This window comes from Salvia hispanica, chromosome 1 (assembly GCF_029641045.1).
Source record: "Salvia hispanica isolate PSC_SH4W2 chromosome 1, Shi_PSC_v1, whole genome shotgun sequence".
Lineage (NCBI taxonomy): Eukaryota > Viridiplantae > Streptophyta > Magnoliopsida > Lamiales > Lamiaceae > Salvia > Salvia hispanica.
This window is the reverse complement of record NC_142692.1, coordinates 36,687,609-36,708,516: the sequence shown is the minus strand read 5'-3', so window position 1 is coordinate 36,708,516 and position 20,908 is coordinate 36,687,609. Positions and strand designations below refer to the sequence as shown.

Sequence of the window (20,908 nt, the reverse complement as noted above, 5' to 3'; positions counted from 1 at the left end):
AAGGAAGGGGGAGTGTTTCTTTGCTTATATAGATGAGTTGAAAGAGAAGTATTCAAATCAACAAAATGCCATGTTTTGCTCAGGTACTATCATGCTATAAAGGGAAAAACAAATGGTATATCTTCATATTAGTAATGATATCATAATGTACAAAAACCCCACACATAACAAAAAACCAAACACCAAAACTAAACTCAATACTATGCTACACTATTCACTCTTCCAAGCACACAACACAAGTGAAAAACCAAGACTATGTGAAGTTGTGTCTTTCCATCTTTGCCAATCCTCCGACAATGGCAGCGCCCCCATCTGCGCCTGCGTCCTAAACAAGAAGATAGCGCTGCCAGCGACGCTATCGAAGAGCCAGCCATGGACATCCCAAAACACCTCCACACAAACTCCATCCACACAGATAGCCTGGTTTCCCCTGAACTTCCATTGAAGGTGAGTCACTTGCAACACTGCCTTCCTATCCACAAACACAGTCAAACACTTCCCGAATCTCTCATTCGGATCAAACTCGATTCTCATATCATGCAAGCGCCCCTTGGCACAAAACTGCGCCTTCGAATGGTACAGCCTCTTCCCAAAAATGTGTTCTTTTCTAGCAAGAAAACTGGCCTTTGATGCAAATGGTGATGGATGGTGATCAATCTTGCTGTAGGCTTCACTCTTCAAATCTCCAAGAAGTAGGGAGAGTTCTTGGTTTAGTGCTATGGCTAGGTAGAACCCCTCTAAGGGCTCGGGGCTCGACCCGAACTTGGCTGAGGATAAGTCCCAGTAGATGTCTACCTTTGTGGAGTCCACCACCATTTTCTTGGACCCTTTTCTCTTGGAGAAGAGCCATGGCCTGATGTCCACTCTCCCTAGGCTGTCGTTGGCCGAGCTCTCGACCGCGATGCTCAGAGCCTGTGCCATGAGATTCTTGATCCATGTGACTGTGATGAAGCCAGAGAAGGAGTGGGAGTGGTGGTGGTAGATGCATGAGACAAGATTTTGAGCTCTGGCTGTGGTTGTGGTGGTTGTTGAGGGTGATGAGTCTGCAACTTGAACTCCATTTTCACCAAAGCAAGATGGGAAATCCTTCATCATACCATGTGATTGAAGCCCTCTTGATCCTGGCTATTTATGAGAGGGGGAAATGATGAATCTTGAAATAATAAAAATCAAATCTTTGCTATAGATAGATGAGATCAATTATTTGATTTGATTGATCTTGCAAATAATCTTATCTCTTGAGAGATTAAGGAGAAAAGGAGAATCAAACCTACAAGATGAGATGTGTTTCAAGAAGCATCAAACCATGTGTGATTCTTGAGTTGATTTGGCATGATAGAAGAAAAAGATTGGATTTTTATCTGTTGATTCTTGCAAGATCAAAAGAGGAGAGGAAGATTCAGCTTAATGTGATCTTTGCTGTATTTATATGTGTCACTTTTATAGAAGATATTTCAATTTTTTCAATTTTGGATAAAATCAAATAATGGTGATGGATAAAATAAGACAAAAATTCATTACAAGATATAATTAAGGAAGAAACAGCATAATCCTTAGCACTGGCATGCCAGTGAATCATAACTTGAATCTTTTACCACAAGCCAAGATTCAATCTTTTTTAATAAGTTGGTCGCAATGTTACATTAGTATTTATAGCCAAGATTCAATTTCTTTTATAAAAAATTTGAGTAGTGATATAGAGACATAATGTCTCCATGCCATAATGCCCCTACGTCACTTTGCCATACATTTATTTAAATATTGACTAATATACCCTTATAGGTATTTTGGAAAGATATATCTTAGTTATGATTGTTAAATTAAAGCATGATTATTATGCACATATTTATTGCATTCATGATTTTAATTAAAGTACTTAAAGACTTAATTAGAGTATTTGTAGTAATAATTAGAATATTTTTGTACATAGTACTATTTAATTTTATGAATTAATACTTATGTGATTTGAAAAATATAAAATTAAAAATGATTGTTCTTATAAATAAAATTTACTAGTTTATTAAGAAGATTTATAAATCTTGTGAATAAAAGTTATTAATATTATTTTAACTAATAAAAGTTTTATTAATAAAATTTATTATCTTAATAAATAAAATATATTGTTATTTATAAGAAAAGTTATTATTTTTTAAAGGATCGATAATGGTTTTGTATTAAACATGTGATGACTCAAACCATTTAATCTTTTGGATAGATCGGGAGCTTGTTACTTACTCAACCGGACATCATCATCGAACCAGGAGTAATATTTTTGGGGATAAAATTTACATTTATTATGAAAAAAGGTCATAGTATTTAATATATAAAATTTATTACTCTAATATAGTTCAGTTGCAGCCAAGAGCTATTTTTTTTTGGATAAAGTTATTTAATTTTGCTATTTTACAAGAGTTATTATAATTTTGAAAAATATCCATTTTAATTAATATTATTAATAAAATCGTTATTGTAACAAATAAAAGTTTATAGTTCTAGTAAAATAAAATTATTGCTCCAATAAATAAAAGTTATTATTCTTATGAGTAAAATTTATTATACTAGTGAATAAAAGTTAAGGTTTTTGCGAATAAATGTTACTCCTAAATAAAAGTTATTATTTTGTAAATAATGGTTATATTCTTATGGATAAATAATTTTGATCTAATGAATAAAAAGTTAGTACAATATTAATTTTGTGAATAAAAGATGTCAATGAAAGTTACATTTTTGCTAAAAACGTTCTTTTATTGTGAATAAAGTTGGTGTTTTAATAAAAAAAAGGTTATTCGTTCAAACTAATAAAAATAATACAATTCTTGTAAAATAAATTTTATGTGAATAAAAATTACTACTATTTTTTTGAATAAAGATTATTAGTTTCATGTATAAAATTTTATTGTAATAAAAAAAATTCATTGATCTTGAGCATAAAAAATATTTTTCTTGCTAAAATGTTATTTTTGTAATTTAAAATTACTGTTATTCAGAATAAACTATTTTGAATAAAATAATTATTTTTAAATATAAAAATTACAAATGTATATAAATAAAAGTTTAGTTTCTTATAGTAGATAATAATTTTATCATAACACATAAAAGTTATTGTTTTTATAAATAAATTAAATTTGTACGAATAGTTCAATATAAATTTGAATTACCCTGATTTATCAAGTAATAAGAAATTAAAAATGTTTATGGTATATAAAACTTGACAGAAGAATCAAATTTTTTCGTAAATGGTATATATAGTGTAAAACTAGAGAAAACTAAGAACTGTATTTTTTTATTAAATTATTAATTTATTTAAACTAAAATTTATGAAGATTAGTTTGATCACCATTATTTATTTTCTAAATGATGGTAGTACATCATTAAATTATTCGTGAACTACATATACAATAAATATATAAATACAATGATATTATAATATTTTATTTAAATATATATATATATATATATATATCCATAAATAAATGCAGTATAATCAAAAACAAAATTAAAAATGTCAATCATAAATAATGTGGATCTCATGAAAGCAAATTACTCACATACATAACTCCAAAATTTAAGCTATATCCTTAAATAGATCTAATTAATATGCACAATTAATGTAAAGGGTAATATAGTAAACATACAAAACATAAATTTAAATAAAAATATAAAATAATCTAAAATGACTATTTTAACCTCATTATAGCATTATGGCTTGGAGACATTAGGTCTCTAAAACATTTTCCAAAAAATTTATGGGTTGGTCGAAATGTTTACATTAATATTTATGAACCGAACTAAGGGTTATTAAGAAGTGCAAATCCACCTAGAAAGTAGGTTTAATTTAATAAAGTTCTAACCATGTCCCATTTCTATCACCTAACATATTTTAACTATATAATACAATGATAAGAAATTGGAAAATTAATTGTAGTATGTGAAGGAGGTAGGGGTCCTCTTTTTAAGTTTATATATTGAGAAGATTTTTTTAATATTTTCTATTAGAAAATTAGGGGGGGTTTATGAAAGATATAGACGCCTAAAAGAATAGGTTAGGGGTCTATTTTGACACTAAAGTAAGTTGGAAAATGATGTTCCAGAAATGGTACATCCAACTATAACCTAAAAAATAGATTAGGATCCAAAATGCACTGTATTTTATTTCATTCATTTTGGCAAAATTTGAATAGATATGACAATTCACATCATTAATTAATTTTATCAACTGTCCCACCAATTTGGGTGATATCCCTCTCTTACAGCTTCAATGTTGCAACATATAGTATTGTCACATTCTAAGTAGATTTATATATTTATTGGGACATATGGAAAGAAGTGACATACGAACTTAAGAAAATAAATAGTTAAAGTGCCGATTAAATATTACTACAACATTTTACACATTTTGCAAATTTAAGATGATTTTTGAAACATCTTAATATCACCATTTTTCATATATAAATAGTAAAGCATATTTTCGATGTGTTTTTAGATTATTAATGAGTAGACTTGTCATAAAAAATATCGAGGTCCATGTGTAGTCACACTTTCAGCTCAATAAATAAAATTTCGTGGGTAATTGACAATTCATAACCATGGAATATTTTCCTTTATTGATAGTCTTTAGAATAACTCCCAAGGTGAAGATCCTAACATAGTATAATGAATGGAATTATTCAGATTTCGAAAATAAAGACCAAAAAATAAAATATTAATTGGATGGAAATGAATATGCATCATTTGAAATGAGGAGAATACGTTGTTGATGTTTTTGTGCCTCAACTTTCTTGTACCTAAATTCATGGTACAACCCGACAACAACACATTTCATTTCCAATTAAGAGATCTTAATAAATTTTCCACAAACAAATGTGACTATATTAAAAACCCTTCATTCCTAAGCATTACTAATTGCTCCTTTTACATAATGATGATGACAAGAACTTGATGACTTCTCAAATCAAAATATTCGAATTCACTCCAAAATATTCAAACCAAAATAGGGAGTACTATTATAGTTTTCTCTTTTTTTCTGAGTTTTTTTTAAAAAATAAACTCCTATATGAAGGAGGAAAATGGCAAAGAGAGCTCGAACTCGACACTTCATACAATAATGTCTAAGCTCTTTGCAGCTAGGACAAAGGCTCTGAGTTGAAGAGCATTTTGTGTGATTGTGTCCCAACATTTATAGTCCCAAGTTCCTTTAACGTATTGGTCCATTATATTGTGTTGATGCCATATCAATACAATGTAGTTACGTAGAGATTGAATGACGAAATATAAAAAATGATACTTTAAAAAAAATTATATGGAATAATAAATAAAAACTCCAAAATGAAAGGACATTGTACCTAATCATTGCCCTTAACAGCTAGAATGATGAAGAATGGGGTAATTAGCTTGCCTCAGCATCCAACAATTTCCAAATGAAATTAAATATAGAAGATTGGCAACATGTATTTTCAAGCCTACCACCTCACATGTCCTTAATGAGTAGCCAAGTATTCATTAAGACATTAACATGCCATGTGCTATTTATTTCTGTAGCCTTCCTTGAAAGATACTCTTCTTTGGTACCATACAATTTTGGAAATGCGCAACTCTATAATACTCCTTTTAGAACTAGAAATGTATCAAGGCCTATGTAGTTGGCTTTATGAGTAGTATATTAGGGGTATGTTCGGTATTTATATGTCGATGGGATAAAGGTATTTATCGTTACTCCGTCTGTTATTTGGTATGCGAGTTAAATTACCTGTTGATTCGTGTTATCTTTACATAACACGAATACAGAGTATTGTACCAAATACATACTTAACACAGCCATGCCTTCTTATTCACATAAAACCATATCATTTATTAACTAATATGGCAATTCTCAACTTGACAACCAAAATGGGACCTAAAATGATAATGCTTGTAAAATAAATACACATTAAATAATTTTGCAAGTCACTATCATGTCCATCACCATGATATGATAAATCTCAATCCTATATTGCACAAATAGTAAATCCACATCTCACGATAATACTCTATGTTTTGCTAATATTTTATCAATAAATATAAATAAAATTATTACTATCAAATAAGTGGTGGATGTACTATCTTTTATTCTTATATTCCTATGCAAGAAACATAGTCGGTCAAGCCAGAAATTGGCAAGACTAAACAGTCATCAAGCAAACAGCTACGAATCAAAAGAAGCCTCCAACCAAAACCACCAAAAACGAGAAATCCAACCAATATATGTAATCACCAAATCAAGCAAAAATGAGTGCAAATATATGCATTCCACCCTCTCTAACATTCAACACAACATCATTCACACATTCAAAATTAATTGTCAACAACCATGCTGTAAAAGATGCAAAACAAGCAAAATACTTATGAGATTTGGCTACTGATCTTCAAAAAGTTAAGTCGCCTCAGATTTCAGAATGGCAAAAAAGGATAACATGAATATTTAGAGCAACTCTGAAAGTCTGTCGATTCTCTTAGCATAAAATCTACCACAGCCGTAAGCACAATATAAAGCCTAAAAACACCACAGAACACAATCACCAGTGACAGACAATGGAACAAATTACAGACATGTGTAAGTAAAAAACTAGGCATGAAAATCAGGACTCGTCGAATATATGCATAAGTTAGAGGTTCCACCAAGTGACTAATGAAACACTATATTAGGGACAACATCTATATATACTCAAGCTACTGAGACCAAATAATTCTCCAACGAAAACTTATTCATTCAATGCAGCAGGCAGGTGTTGGAGACTAAACCTTATCTGGTTCGAGACCAATAACATGTTCAATATAGATAGGCAATCGCAAGATTGAAGGCCGAAGACATTCTAATATGAGCATAATCAAGAGACTTCAACCAGATTTCTGCATAATATTTGCTATTAAACATTCCAAACACAAGAAAGTATACGAATACAATGCATAAGTCAAATATAAATGCCAATCAAAAGGGTAAACGCCAGATACTGACATTGTAATAATAGTAGACAGAATCAATCTTCATCAACCTCGGCAACCTTTCCACCAAAGGGATCGTGCGAAGGACCAGTGTCCTGACCAATATGGCGCTGCACCAACCGCTGTAGATCAGCCATAACCTTCTGCTCGCGCTTGGCCTTCTCCTCGTAGTTAAACATTGCAAGGGCTCGTTTGTCCTCAGCACTGTACACCTGGTTTTCTTTCCTGATACGAATGGCATTCATCCTCTGGTGTCTACTACCACTCATCACATATCCCAGCGTCTCAAACTTGGAAATTTCGTCAGCAGAAAGCCCCACTTCTCCTCTACGAGGGATACGTTTCCCTTGCTGAACATACTGAGCAATGGCATCACCTTCACCGGGCCTAAGCGCGCCACCATAGCTAATGTGCCCTTCAGCCCTCGGCAGAGGCATTGGTCCAACCACTTCATCCTCATCTTCCAAGTTCTGTTTCTTCCGTGACTCGATCATTTCCTTAAACTTAAGTATCTCCTCATTAACATCATCGTCAACTATGACCTCATTAGCCTTCTTCTCCGTTAAGTCCTCCGCATCAGCTTCCACATCAGGAGCACCCTCACTCGAATGCGAAATCTCAATATCCGCATCTTTCTTCTTCTTGCTTCCTTTCGAGGATGATCTCCGACTGCGCTTCTTCAACTTCACATCTTCACTCATATCAGAATCCTCGTCTCCGCTCTCGCTCTCACTCTCACTTGTTTTGGCTTTCTTCCTACTGCTTCTCTTTCTCCTGTGACTTCTCTTACTGCTTTTTCTTCTCCCACTCTTTCTTCTCCTCCTTCTCCGCTCTTCCTCAGAATCATCCGAGCTCGATTCTTCCTCAGACTCGCTTCCACTCTCGGGTAACGATGGCGATCTCTTGCTTTTCTTCCTAGATACACGTTTCCTACCCTTCCTCGACCTAGAATCATCGGATTCGGATGCGGATTCGCTTCCACTCTCAGATAATGATGGCGATCTCCTGCTTTTCTTCCTAGAGACAGATTTCCTACCCTTCCTCGACCTAGAATCATCGGATTCAGATGCAGAATCATCTGACTCAGATTGAATCTCTCTCGATTTTTTAACTTCCGCTTTCAATTGTTTCTCCTCTTCACCTCCAAAATCCTCTTCCGGATCTGCATCCGAATTTTCATCTGGTCCCCTAGGGGGGCTAGGAGTGCAATTCCAAATACAATTTTTCAGCGATTTTCTCAATTTTTGACGCTTCAGCCGGCGATACTCTTCGTAAGGGAGGCCTTTCAATTCCTCATCAGAATCAGATTCAACATGCTGTTCGTTTCTATTATCTCGATCTAGATAAGATGTTTTCCTATTATCATAGTTATAATTCCTTCTATCTCTGGTGCCTTCGATACTAGGGTAAGAGTAATCCGGAGAAGGACGACGATACCTGTTATGACCGTTTCCGGTGGGGCTCCGACTCCGGCTGAAACGACGGCCGCGGCTCGGAGCTTGCCTGTGGCTAGGGCTAGGGCTGTGGCTGTAACTTCGATCGCGGCGCCTATGGCTGGGGCTAGGGCTGCGGCTGTAGCTTTGATTGCGCCGAGAATAGCTGCGGGAGTCCGGTGAATATCCACCATTGCGGCGGTGGCGATCGGGAATTTCTACGGCGGAGGAAATTCTTCCCATTGCGGATTTCAGAATGAGATACGGAATTGGGGTTTTTTCTTAGGGATTTGAGGGTTTTGAGATATTTTGAATTACTAAATTATTTTATATTTTTCTAAATAGGAAAAGAAAGGAGGAGAAATTAAAATACGTATAAAAAACTGAAAAACTTACAGAAAAAAGCGTAGCGGCGAAAAAGAGAGAACAAGATATGAAAGTTAAATTGTATTTAATATTTAGTTAGTGGGCTGGGCTATATTAAGTTAATACATATTTTTAGTTAAATTAATATTAGTCATACTCATACTACTACACGTGTAATTGGAGAAAAGTTAAATTAATATTAGTCATACTACTACACGTACATAATTTTTAATATTAAGGATGTTTATTTTATTTTAAAAATTGACAGAATCATTTGTAGTATAAGTACTAATTTTATGCTAATGCCTAATAAATGTTACTTATATTATTTAATCTAATTTAAGTTATTGATAAAGTATAATTAGGTTAGTGTGTAATTAAGATAAATTATATAGATATGACTGAAAAATATAAAAAATAAGTAATTGGGGAATATTTTTTTAGGTTGGCGTTTAGTGTAAATGATTGAAGTAAAATCAATATTTAGTGTAATATTTATACTAAAATAGGTTTGAGTTTAGTGTAATGATTGTTGATGCTTTTATTCCTATATTAATATTCACCAATATATATTGAAAAAAATGAAAATGAAGTGAAAAAATAACTGAATATATTCATATAAGTTTTAAAAATAAAGCGTGATATATTTTTAAAAAAAATAAACAAGAGAGAAAAGAATGACATCATTTTTGTTTGATATTAAAAAAATGATGGAAGTACTTGTACAGGATCAGAATATATGAGGAGGTGCGTACAAGAACAAATAAAAAGAAAAATTACTATAGATTTATTACACTTGCAAGCGGAGGAGGGTCTCAACACATGAGAAAAGAAAGTGTATTCAATCGTGTCCTCCACAATAAGGGTAAGACGCCTTAAATAAGAGCAGCAGGCGGACTCCAAGCAATTCTTCGAATTAGTTTATAGATTTCAAACCATTCTTCAATTTGGTTGAGAGGTGACTCATCCCATTCTTCTTACCTTTCTGAAAAGGTGAATAGTTATGTTGCGACAAAGACTGACAAGATTCTTCCCCATATTTCATTGTTGTCATAATGAGTGTGAGGACCTGTCTTCTTTTTTTCGCACTTTCAATTAAAAGCAAACAAAAACGAATATTGTGATTTTCTTCTTATGTTTCTTTCAAGTCGAGCTTCTTCCTAGAAAATAAACTCTTCTTCGAGTTCGATCACATATTCTACTAGTTTATATACACTTTATAACCTTGGCCCTATGTTTGATTAAATATTTATTCTCAAAGTTGATCATGCTTATATAAAACTTGGCCCATTTGTATATTTTTTGTATTTTGGGCCTATGCTCCTACACTGATAGTACTATCTTTTACACGAATATATTTCCAATTTTTATTTGAATTTAGAATAAAGGAAAAAACAAAAATTTTCTAGATTAGACAACCTGGAAAATTAATTTTCGGAAAACAGCTCAATTTTAGGCTTATTGACAAAACATATTGAGCGTGGATGGAATATGAATAATCTTGTATTGGATGGGAAATAATTTCTGCCTTTTTTTCTTCTCCAAAATTTCCACTGGTTTCTTTTTTCCTTATTTTAGCTAAGGTTTAAACTCATTGCGTAGTTTCTCTTTGGTGCACTTAGATGAATTATCTATCGAGTCAATTATTGACATACGAAACAATTAAATTCACATATCGATTTAAAGAAATAACTGAGTTCACCGTATTTTATTGTAACTACTAACTAGTCCACTTATCACCAATTAGTTTTGAACTAAAACCTTATATTTTTTCATCATTAATACATCTTTTAATTAGTTAAAATCCAGTCTAATAAATTCATGCATGCCTATATCCAGCCTAAAATTATCTTATTGAATAATGAAAGACAAACAACATCTTGCTTTAAGAAGAACCCGTTCTTGAAGTAATTACAAGTGGCAATTTTCATCCAAAACTTAATATTTTAAGTTAATTAGGCCATCTTTACTTGGGTCTTGGAGCACCATCACTCATAACTACCTCCTAATCCACACTCCACTTAATTAAAATGTCAACAAGAAGATAACTACAAATAGGTCTTAGGAAATTAAAAAAAAGAAAAGAAAAAAAAGAAGAAGAAGGTCTTCAGCAAACAAATCAAGAATTACTCAATTCATGAAGTATAATGATATGGCCTCTCAAATCAAGGCAAAGAAAGTGTCTCTTGACTTAAGAAAAAGATTAAAAAGATGGGCATGATTACAATTTACACTAATCAAGCTAGGCAATAGAGTATCAAATTTGTCAATTGACTACAAATTTAATAAAACTTTACCACCACAATTAGAGAATAAATAATATCTGTTGTTGTGATAGGGACATCACACCAAGACTAAAAAAGATTTATTAGAGAAAAAGGATAGTAGTATGATTTTATTACAACATTCTTGGCTGCAACATTAGTGGAAAAAAGTAGATTTAATGGAACAGTGGTGACGTCCAAATTTAATTTTAATCTCATGGGGAAACCCACAGTCTTAAACTAAACCCCCTTCTATTTTTCCTTCCAAACTTTGAAACAAAAGTGGAGAAGAAAAAGGGTCTCTCCTCTCCTTATAGTGATGGCATGGTTTCATTCTCTTCTTTCCCCGTTGAAGAAATTCTGGGGTAGATTCCGGGAAACCCGAAGAACGCGTAAGTTTACTTAAAAAATATTATTTTCTTCCTCTTATATACATTGTGTTGTTATGTTCGGATTTATAATGTTTTTTTTTGTTTCTTGGTTGATGGGTATATTCTAAACTGCTTCTGTACTTGTAACAAATTAAATATAGAAAAGTGTGTTTGTTGTTTTAGGGCGTGGGATATATGTATTGTACGAGGATGTGAAGTCGTGTTCGTGCGAAGACGTGCACGCGCTGTGGACGCTGCTGGTTGATTCGGATGCAAACTTTACTTAGATATTCAAATGCTTAATAGTATTACTTGTTAATTTTTTCTACATTGTAGTTAGTTTGTTTGATTTTAGTGATGTTACTGGTGTACAGAAATAAGTTGCTATAACACCAATTTCATATTTTTATTTAACATATGCATATTTTTGTTGGTTAGTTGGCTGGATTTTATTAAACTGATATTGACAGAGATACAATACGTGGTGAATTTTTAGAATCAATTATTGAAGATTTGGTTATAGTTGTCATTTGTCAAATTTCACATGCATATGCGCACATTATATAGCTTCCATTTAAAATATTATGGTAGTTAAATCAAATTGATTACATGTAAAAAACTTTAATTAATTGCTACACCTTAAATAAAAAAAGACTATTTGTATCATGGATTGAAGATGTTGTGCCTAAGTAATTTTTCGAAACATACACAATAAGAAAATGGTTCGTATCAACTTTATTTCAAAAAAATGATTTTCGGTTCGAAACTAATAGGAATATTTAGGTTAGTCAAATTATTTTTTTCACTTAACACGCAAAATCAATTAAACCAATACTACGTAAAATCTTGTAGTACTCCATAATTGATTGAGGTTAAATAATATCCATGAATAATATTTAAACTAAAATGACTATAAAAATGAAATTATACAACTGTATTTACTATTCCTTTTACCATTAGGTTACCATTTACCAATGCAAAAATAGTATGAACAACAAAGTTAAAATTGGGCTAAATCTAAAGCCCATAATGAGATATTAAAAAAAATACTCCATCAAGATTTGGGCCCAATTGAGGCCAGAAGCAATAGATATGAACTACAAAACCCTAGGGTTAAAGCTCTCGCCTTCATTCAACGCAGAAACGCCTCGCTAGCAGGGAACGACGCATCTCAGCTTCAACCATACCGTAATCTCTCGAATTCTCTGTCGCTCACATTTTTCCGTTTAGTATTGCGTTGTTAAATACGTAGATAGTCTTCTCCATTCAGTTTGAAATCAAATCGAGGTGAATTAGGTTAATATTTCCTCTTTGTTACAGCAAAATGGCGGACAAGGCAGTTACTATCAGGACCAGGAAGTTCATGACCAACCGTCTCCTCTCCAGGAAGCAATTTGTCTGTATTGCCAATTTTAGCTCCGTTTTTGCCTTTTTTTTTGGTAATTGACTCGTCGCAGTTTCGCTCACTGTGTTTTGAATTTCTGTTTTCTGTTTCTGATTGTAGATCATTGATGTCTTGCATCCAGGAAGGGCCAATGTTTCTAAGGTGTGTTCTGCTTTAATTTATTCTTTTCTGTTTTTTACTTTTCAATTGATCATATGACCTTTTTGGCATAATTGATTCACCTGTAGCAAAGTTATAATTTACAATTCTCTGTTCTTACCAATGTTTTAATCAATAGTGCAATGTTCTTCCCATCCACTGAAATTAGGATTAAACTATTGGGGCTGTGAAGTAAAATATTTATACGCACTAATATTGTGATATTGCCCATAAAGTTACTTTGGTAGTGTTTGATCAAATCTATGAGCTTGGGTAACCTAATAAGTATGTATGCCATTTATTTCTGTTTGCTGTGTTTTTCCTTTTTGCTGACAAATAATTGATAGTATGAATATGATACCATTTACCTTTTCATCCCCTTTTCCCCAAATATTTTTTGTTCACTTAGTTCTCTATTTCATTATTGCCTTAGGCTGAGTTGAAGGAGAAGTTGGCAAGGATGTACGAGGTTAAGGACACAAATGCCATCTTTGTATTCAAGTTCAGGACCCACTTTGGTGGTGGAAAATCTACTGGTTTTGGCTTGATATATGATTCTGTTGAGAATGCTAAGAAATTCGAGCCTAAGTACAGGCTAATCAGGGTAACAGCCTCGCTTTATTCACTTTATTTGTATGTCTAGTTCAAACTGTTGTTACATTTTGTCAAGCATTTTATTCATGTATGATATGTTCTTAATACTCCGTATCGACTGATTAGACAATGACACATTGGCCAGATGTTCAGTTAATACTCAATCTGTTGCTGCTCCCATCATTGCTCACCATTATGAACAGATTATCTGAATAACCTCTATGGTTGTGAAGTTCACACTACTTGCTGTTTTCATTATTCGGATACATGTTTACATGTGGACATTTTTGTTTGCAGAATGGTCTTGACACCAAGATTGAGAAATCAAGGAAGCAGATGAAGGAAAGGAAGAATAGGGCAAAGAAAATCCGTGGTGTTAAGAAGGTGGGGTATTTTATCCCTTCAACTAAATTGCTGTACCTTTTCGTGTGCTAATTGTGCTGTATTTTTTTTGCAGACCAAAGCCGGAGATGCTGCTAAGGCTGGCAAGAAGAAATAAGTGTATTTCACTTTTTTTCTTCTGGAGTTGTGACAGTATATTTTTGTTTTGTCGTAGAGTTAATTTAGCTACTCGTTTAATGTGTTAAACCGGCACAATATTTTTGGATTGCTACTTAAAGTCTCCAACTCTTGCTTTATCAATATCATCAGAGTATTTTCTTTACACATAATCGTATGTTGCAAACAGTTATTAATGATATTTGTCTATCAAAATTATGAAAGATTGCTAAAGTTCAATGTTTTTTGGTATACTCTGTCGACATATTTCATGGATTTTAAATTTGCATAAAGAGTTTGTTTTTTTTTTATTTTCTCTTATTTGTTGGAGGCTCTCATAATAACCAATCTAGGGCTGGGGAATTATACCGAAATACTGGACTTATCGTACCGAAAAAATATCAAAAATACCGTTTTTTCGGTATACCCGATAGAGATCGGTATGATAACGGTATTAAATTTCCCATTCCGTTGTATACCGCGGTATACTGAAGATTCGGTATGCCGGTATATACCGGTATACCGAAGATTCGGTATATACCGATGCTTCGGTATACCGTGGTATACCGGTACACGGATTGATATATATAATATATAAATATATATTTATAGGGATGTATTCACATCCTTACACTAAATATTACTTAAACATAAAACTAATAACATCCACACGATTTTGTTCATCCAATGGTTAACAATAAAGCCAGATGGAATTAAAATATTAATTTAAAAATTACAAAAGGGTATGAAAGGAAGTCAAAAAAATAGGCAGTTATGCGTTTCCCAAAAATCACGCTTCAATATTAATTCTGCAAATTTCCTTTCCACAATTAAGAAATAATAATTCACTGTGAATATTTGGTTGCGTCGTTCTGAGAAGGATTTCATTGTTGTCGTCTCCCAAACAATTCGAACAACTCTCGAACTCTGCAGAAATATCAACCAATTGATTAACTATTTTCTGTCATATCATCCTGTGTTATTCAACGATGGAAGAAGGTATGTATTTATTCATAGTATATGATTCTTGTTGTATTCAAAGTATTCGAACAGTATTGAACAATTCAAGATATGTTGGGAGTAGAAATTTTTTTTTGTATTCAATCAATTCGAACAATTCAAACTTCTTCAAAGTTGAACTATTTTTATGTATTTAATCAACTAAACTATGTGAGTAGACCATAATTCTCTGTTTTTGTTCTGTACCTTTCATTGTTGTTTGATATTTCATGTTAATTTACAAATTTGCAGCGAGAAGTGTGAAATTAATGATGGAATATAATATTATGAAGTACATGGGTACTGTAAATAATGTACGCTTAATGTCTAGTAGAGGTGCTTAAACGGTTCTCCGGTTCTCGGTTAACCGGAATCGGAACCGGAACCGACCGGTTAATTGAGGAACCGGAACCGGAAAATCTGGTTCCGGTTCCGGTACCGGTTCCAACTTTTTAAATAACACCGGTTCCGGTTCGGAACCGGAACCGACCGGTTCCTAACCGGGAACCGGATTATAATTCAATTTTATTTTTTTTAATTTAATATGCTAAAAAATCTAATTTATTGAATTAATTTTGAATTAAAGTAAAATAGTTTGAAACATTGAGTAATTTTTAGATTTAAATGTTTAATCTGTGATACTTTGAATCTATAATTATTTTCCTAATCCATTTTTTATGAACTAACTACAATGAGTAGAACATCATAAGTTTGTTTTTAGTTTTCAAAAGAACTTATACAAATACAATATCATTTCATATGATATATTTATTACAAATTTATGTAACAATTCATTTAACATACAATTTTAACATATTTGTGAATAATTTATTAAGTGTTCCAGTATAAACCAAATAGTCACAACAATATCAATTAGTATTGGAAATTCCAATGAATACTATATTTAGCCAAAAAAGGGAAAATGAAATTCAATTTTAAAACTCATTTTTTTTAAAAAAATTGCTAAAGTTTAGAACTCCTATTTTTGTATTAGTAAAAAATTGCTAACATAAAATAGTCCGACCCGACCTACTACACTTGGCATCACTCTTATCCATATATGAATATTATTGTATTGTTGGTTTGTATTTTGTGTATTTATTTTAATTTTTAGGTATTATTTGTTATAATTCTAGATGTTGGATTATTATTTTTTTAGTATTGAACTATTTAAAATTATAAATAAATTCGGATTAAAATTACACATCGGTTCCGGTTCGGAACCGGAATCGACCGGTTCTTAACCGGCCGGTTCCAAATCGGAACCGATCGGTTCCGGTTCCGGTTCCGGTTTTTGAATTTATGAAAATTTAAAACCGGTTAACCGGTCAACCGGTCCGGTTAGAACCGGAACCGGCCGAATATTAATTCTGCAAATTTCCTTTCCACAATTAATAAATAATAATTCACTGTGAATATTTGGTTGCGTCGTTCTGAGAAGGATTTCATCGTTGTCGTCTCCCAAACAATTCGAACAACTCTCGAACTCTGCAGAAATATCAACCAATTGATTAACTATTTTCTGTCATATCATCCTGTGTTATTCAACGATGGAAGAAGATATGTATTTATTCATAGTATATGATTCTTGTTGTATTCAAAGTATTCGAACAGTATTGAACAATTCAAGATATGTTGGGCGTAGAAATTTTTTTTTTATTCAATCAATTCGAACAATTCAAACTTCTTCAAAGTTGAACTATTTTTATGTATTTAATCAACTAAACTATGTGAGTAGACCATAATTCTCTGTTTTTGTTCTGTACCTTTCATTGTTGTTTGATATTTCATGTTAATTTACAAATTTGCAGCGAGAAGTGTGAAATTAATGATGGAATATAATATTATGAAGTACATGGGTACTGTAAATAATGTACGCTTAATGTCTAGTAATGTACGTGTTTCAGGGAATAATGTTTAGGCTAAGTAGAACTAAATAATGTACGTCAAGTGACCTTTAATGTATATGCGTAGTACTAAATGATGTACATATGTAAGTATTTAATGTTTGGCGAGAGTTGAATCCATATCCTCTGGGTTTAGCAATCCATGTGGCTAGGTTGTACTACCGACTCACAAACAAAACCATCATCAATGTCAGAGAGTTAGAATCATTCTCATTGGGCTTAGTAATCCATGGGGCGAGAGCATATTTCCAACTCATGCATAAAATTTCGCTTTCTAATGTGTGTTGGATTTTATACAGAAAATAATGTACGAATATAGTCTTATAATATACATGCATAACAGGGAATAATGTACAAAAGTAATTGTATAATGTATACTGTTTTGGATTATGTTGGTGACAATTATATTTGTTTTTTGTGTACAGATGCTACTCTCATGATCTCTCAGAGGGAAGATGCTATAAAGGAGGCGAGGAGACCACTACGAAAGTGTAGGACATGTTGTGCTATGTGCCATCATGATTTGAGATCCATGTCCAAAAAAACATACGGAGATGGGCAAGGAGAAGCGCAAGGGGAAAAAAAATCTTGATATATTTTGTTTATTTTTCCAAACATATTGTTTCTAACAGACTGCTTTGACATCTACATTATTTACTACTGAATGATTACATTATTAATGAGTTTTCGTAAAATATTCACTAGTGAATGACTACATTATTTATGTATTTTATGTACATTATTCTACATTATTTATGAGGTTTCGCACATTATTTACAAGTGAATCACTACATTAGCTATGACGTGTATGTACCTATTCCAATTATTCTATTACAATGGTACATTACTATGTAATGATGCGTTACATTATTGTCCCCTGTATATACATTACCAACATACTTAATAAATAATGTATGCGTTTTTATACAATTAATGTACTATTTATACAATAAATAAGGTACAATTGTATACTACACACAATGCTATCATTAATTAATGTAAAAAAGTCAAATTGTACATTAAAACATGTAAATTATTAACAATGAAAATATGAATATTATAAACAATGTAAACGCTTTGACATGGCAACACGCCCAACCTCTCTATCTGCAGTCATTTCCTCCAGAAATTGGTGTATAAATGAAAGGAGAATGTCTTCATCAAAGTCATCATCGAAGCCAGGCATTGTCCACTTTGATTCTAATAAGATAAGCCTACATTTATTAGTCTAGATGTAAATTGAATGACTAATAACACAACATATAAATGTAGAATAAAAATCGCACAGATCAAAATAATAGATGTAATATGATACTGCAAATTAGAAGCCTTGATGTACACATAAAACTGAATAATGTATCAATGCATAACTAATTAATGTACACATTAAATCCTTACACAGGTACATCACTTACTATTAAACATGTACATTAAATGTCAACTCAAAAAATGTATTAATGTAACATACCATACTAAAACACATAATAATGCAGCATAGTAGTAGATAATAATTTAAAAAATCCGCCTAAATAATGTATCACAACCTAATGTAAACAGATAATGTACCCTCATAAAGAACTTTAAAAAGTGAATTAATCTCACAGATCATACTAAAATACAAAATAATGTAGCACATTAGTCGAAAATAATGTAAACATTTGCCTACATAATGTATCACAGCCTGACGAAAGCAGATAATGTACCATTATGAAGCGTATAATGTACCCTTCGCAATTTCACATAAATACACAATTATGCACTGCACTGCTTAACTTACACTATCAAGAAACAATTTTGACAGAAAAGCTATTTAAGCGCAAAACTTAGTAGTTACCCATGTAGATTTATCAAGCAAATACTTGAATTAATGAAGAACTAAAACCTAAACACATAAACCTAAATTACACTATATACACAAAATCGCACCTTACATTCTGTGAAAAAAATTAATTCAACAAAAATCCAAAAATCGATATCAATCACTAAACTAGTAACTATAAAATAAACTAATACTAGTAGAACAACTAAAAACACGTAGCAAAAACTTCAATTAATGAAAAAAGTAATGAATCGCGACCAAAAATGTTACCCACTCATCGCTTTTTTATCGTAATTGTTACCTGATTTAGGGCATATGATAAAAACGACTACTTCTGTTTGCGACTACACAACAAAAGTGACCATCGAATGATGACAAAAAGACAAAAGTTTGCTTTAGTTCGATTTGTAGTCATGTTTGCTGCTTCAGTCAGTGTTTGTTTTGCTCTCTGGATAAAAAAACGCCGCGGTTAGGATTTGGGAAGAGAGGGAAGTGAGAGAGACGTGATTGATGAAAGAGAGTGGAATGAGGAAGAGAGATTGATATGTGAATTGTCGCTCAATCTATCTCGCTTAATTATCGGACTTGCAGTTTTGAAACTGCCACACATTATTGTGTGATACCGAATTTGCCCCAGTAATGTATCCGAAAATAGGATTAATGTACCAAACTGATTTTAAATCTCCACCATCCGAAACTATCATCCAATGGATGATATTAGTGCTGTGTTTAAGACTAAGAGGGTGTAAGGACCCTAATGCACCCCTATATGTTATATTTAAACTAAATTTTAAAAAATAAGAATTTTTATTATACAAAAATAAAAGAATCAAAATTGGGAACCCTATTTTTTTAAGTAGTCTAAAACTAGATTTTTTTTTAATATTTTGGATATAATAGATTTTTTCACGGTATAATGGTATAACGGTATGCCGTACCGCAAAACACGGTATAACGGTATATCAGAATGCCATATCGTAGTTCGGTATACCGAAATGCGGTACGGTATATCGATAACACGGTATGGTAACGGTATGGAAAACTACCATACCGAATTTCCGGTATACCGAAACTTACGGCACGGTATCGGTATGGTTTTTGTCAGACCGTAACTTTCGGTACGGTATACGGTATGACACTCCCGGTACGGTATACCGTACCGAACCACCCCTAAACCAATCTTGCCCAATGGATCATAATGAGAACTCTCATAATTCCTTGTTTGAATTTCAGTGTTATCAAAATACTAGTTTTATTAAGTTATTCTCGATATAGTACTCCCCCCGTCCCAGATTAATAGTCACTTTTTGTCATAAAAGTCCGTCCCAGTTTAAAAGTCACATTTAGAATTTTCTATATTTGGTCATACAATTTTATCTCATTCTTCATCAAAATTACATAAAAATGTCATTATCTACATTAAAATAAATCAAAACATAAATCAAAAGTCAAAAGGGACCCACCTTCAACCAACTCCACCATCTCACTTTATTTATTACACACTCCACCATCTCACTTCATTTATTGCACACTTCAACTCTTTCTTAAAACCCGAGCTATAACAATAAGTGACTCCAAATATGGGACGGAGGGAGTACTATATTTATACAAACTCATTTTTAAATTTTAAAAATACAGTAAATTTTAATTTTCTAAAAATCACCATAATTTGAAATTTCATCGACCAATATCGATTTTAGTTCGGTGGGAAAAATCTCGACAATACCTTTCCAGTGGTACATTATGTGTAATTCTATTTTTTTTATTAAAAAGATAAATAAAAACTTAATGTGATATACTAATATTCAAGAAACTTAAGATTACTTTTGATGGTTAAAACTAATATTATGAGCATCATTAGAAAACTAATAACCTTAATTTTCATACATTTGGATTTAGATGAACCAAAGTATTAGCCAACAAAAATTAGATGATAAAACAATAGTGTTACGTTTGTGAGCAATCAAACTTATTTTTATGACAACAAAAGACAAATTTTCAGAATTTCCGATTATAGCTAATTTACTTTAATTTAATTTTAAATGTAATTTAAAATTTACTTTAAAATTTTCTATTTATATTTTAATAGAAGAAAAGAAACTGCAGTTTAGTTTAACTATGGGGGCAAAAGTGCAA

At 32.1% G+C, this 20,908-nt stretch overlaps 3 protein-coding genes and 1 long non-coding RNA gene across 7 annotated transcripts; 2 read left to right on the top strand and 2 right to left on the bottom strand.

Annotated features, from left to right (window-relative positions):
• Positions 1 to 97: 97 nt before the first annotated feature.
• LOC125221538 (uncharacterized) lies at positions 98 to 1,589 on the bottom strand. Of its 4 annotated transcripts, none has more exons than XM_048123653.2 (2): positions 1,271 to 1,589; positions 98 to 1,125 (listed from the first exon to the last, which is right to left on the bottom strand). In XM_048123653.2, the coding sequence occupies exon 2, from the start codon at positions 1,093 to 1,095 to the stop codon at positions 211 to 213; it is 885 nt and encodes a 294-aa protein (XP_047979610.1). In that variant the 5' UTR covers positions 1,096 to 1,125; positions 1,271 to 1,589; the 3' UTR covers positions 98 to 210. The 4 variants fall into 4 exon arrangements, with proteins under 4 accessions (XP_047979610.1, XP_047979611.1, XP_047979609.1 ...); XM_048123654.2 differs by having other exon boundaries at positions 98 to 1,121; XM_048123652.2 differs by having other exon boundaries at positions 1,275 to 1,589.
• Positions 1,590 to 6,882: 5,293 nt separating this feature from the next.
• LOC125221535 (uncharacterized) lies at positions 6,883 to 8,723 on the bottom strand. Its single transcript, XM_048123650.2, has one exon. It carries the CDS (start codon positions 8,652 to 8,654, stop codon positions 7,014 to 7,016), a length of 1,641 nt encoding a protein of 546 aa, XP_047979607.1. The 5' UTR covers positions 8,655 to 8,723; the 3' UTR covers positions 6,883 to 7,013.
• A 2,552-nt stretch (positions 8,724 to 11,275) lies between these two features.
• On the top strand, positions 11,276 to 11,849 carry LOC148933707 (uncharacterized). Its single transcript, XR_016135876.1, has 2 exons — positions 11,276 to 11,433; positions 11,596 to 11,849. It is a non-coding gene; the product is annotated as an uncharacterized LOC148933707 (long non-coding RNA).
• A 632-nt stretch (positions 11,850 to 12,481) lies between these two features.
• LOC125221540 (small ribosomal subunit protein eS24z) lies at positions 12,482 to 14,220 on the top strand. Its single transcript, XM_048123658.2, has 6 exons — positions 12,482 to 12,600; positions 12,733 to 12,808; positions 12,917 to 12,958; positions 13,389 to 13,559; positions 13,847 to 13,933; positions 14,007 to 14,220. Exons 2-6 carry the CDS (start codon positions 12,737 to 12,739, stop codon positions 14,046 to 14,048), a joined length of 414 nt encoding a protein of 137 aa, XP_047979615.1. The 5' UTR covers positions 12,482 to 12,600; positions 12,733 to 12,736; the 3' UTR covers positions 14,049 to 14,220.
• The last annotated feature ends 6,688 nt before the right edge of the window (positions 14,221 to 20,908 follow it).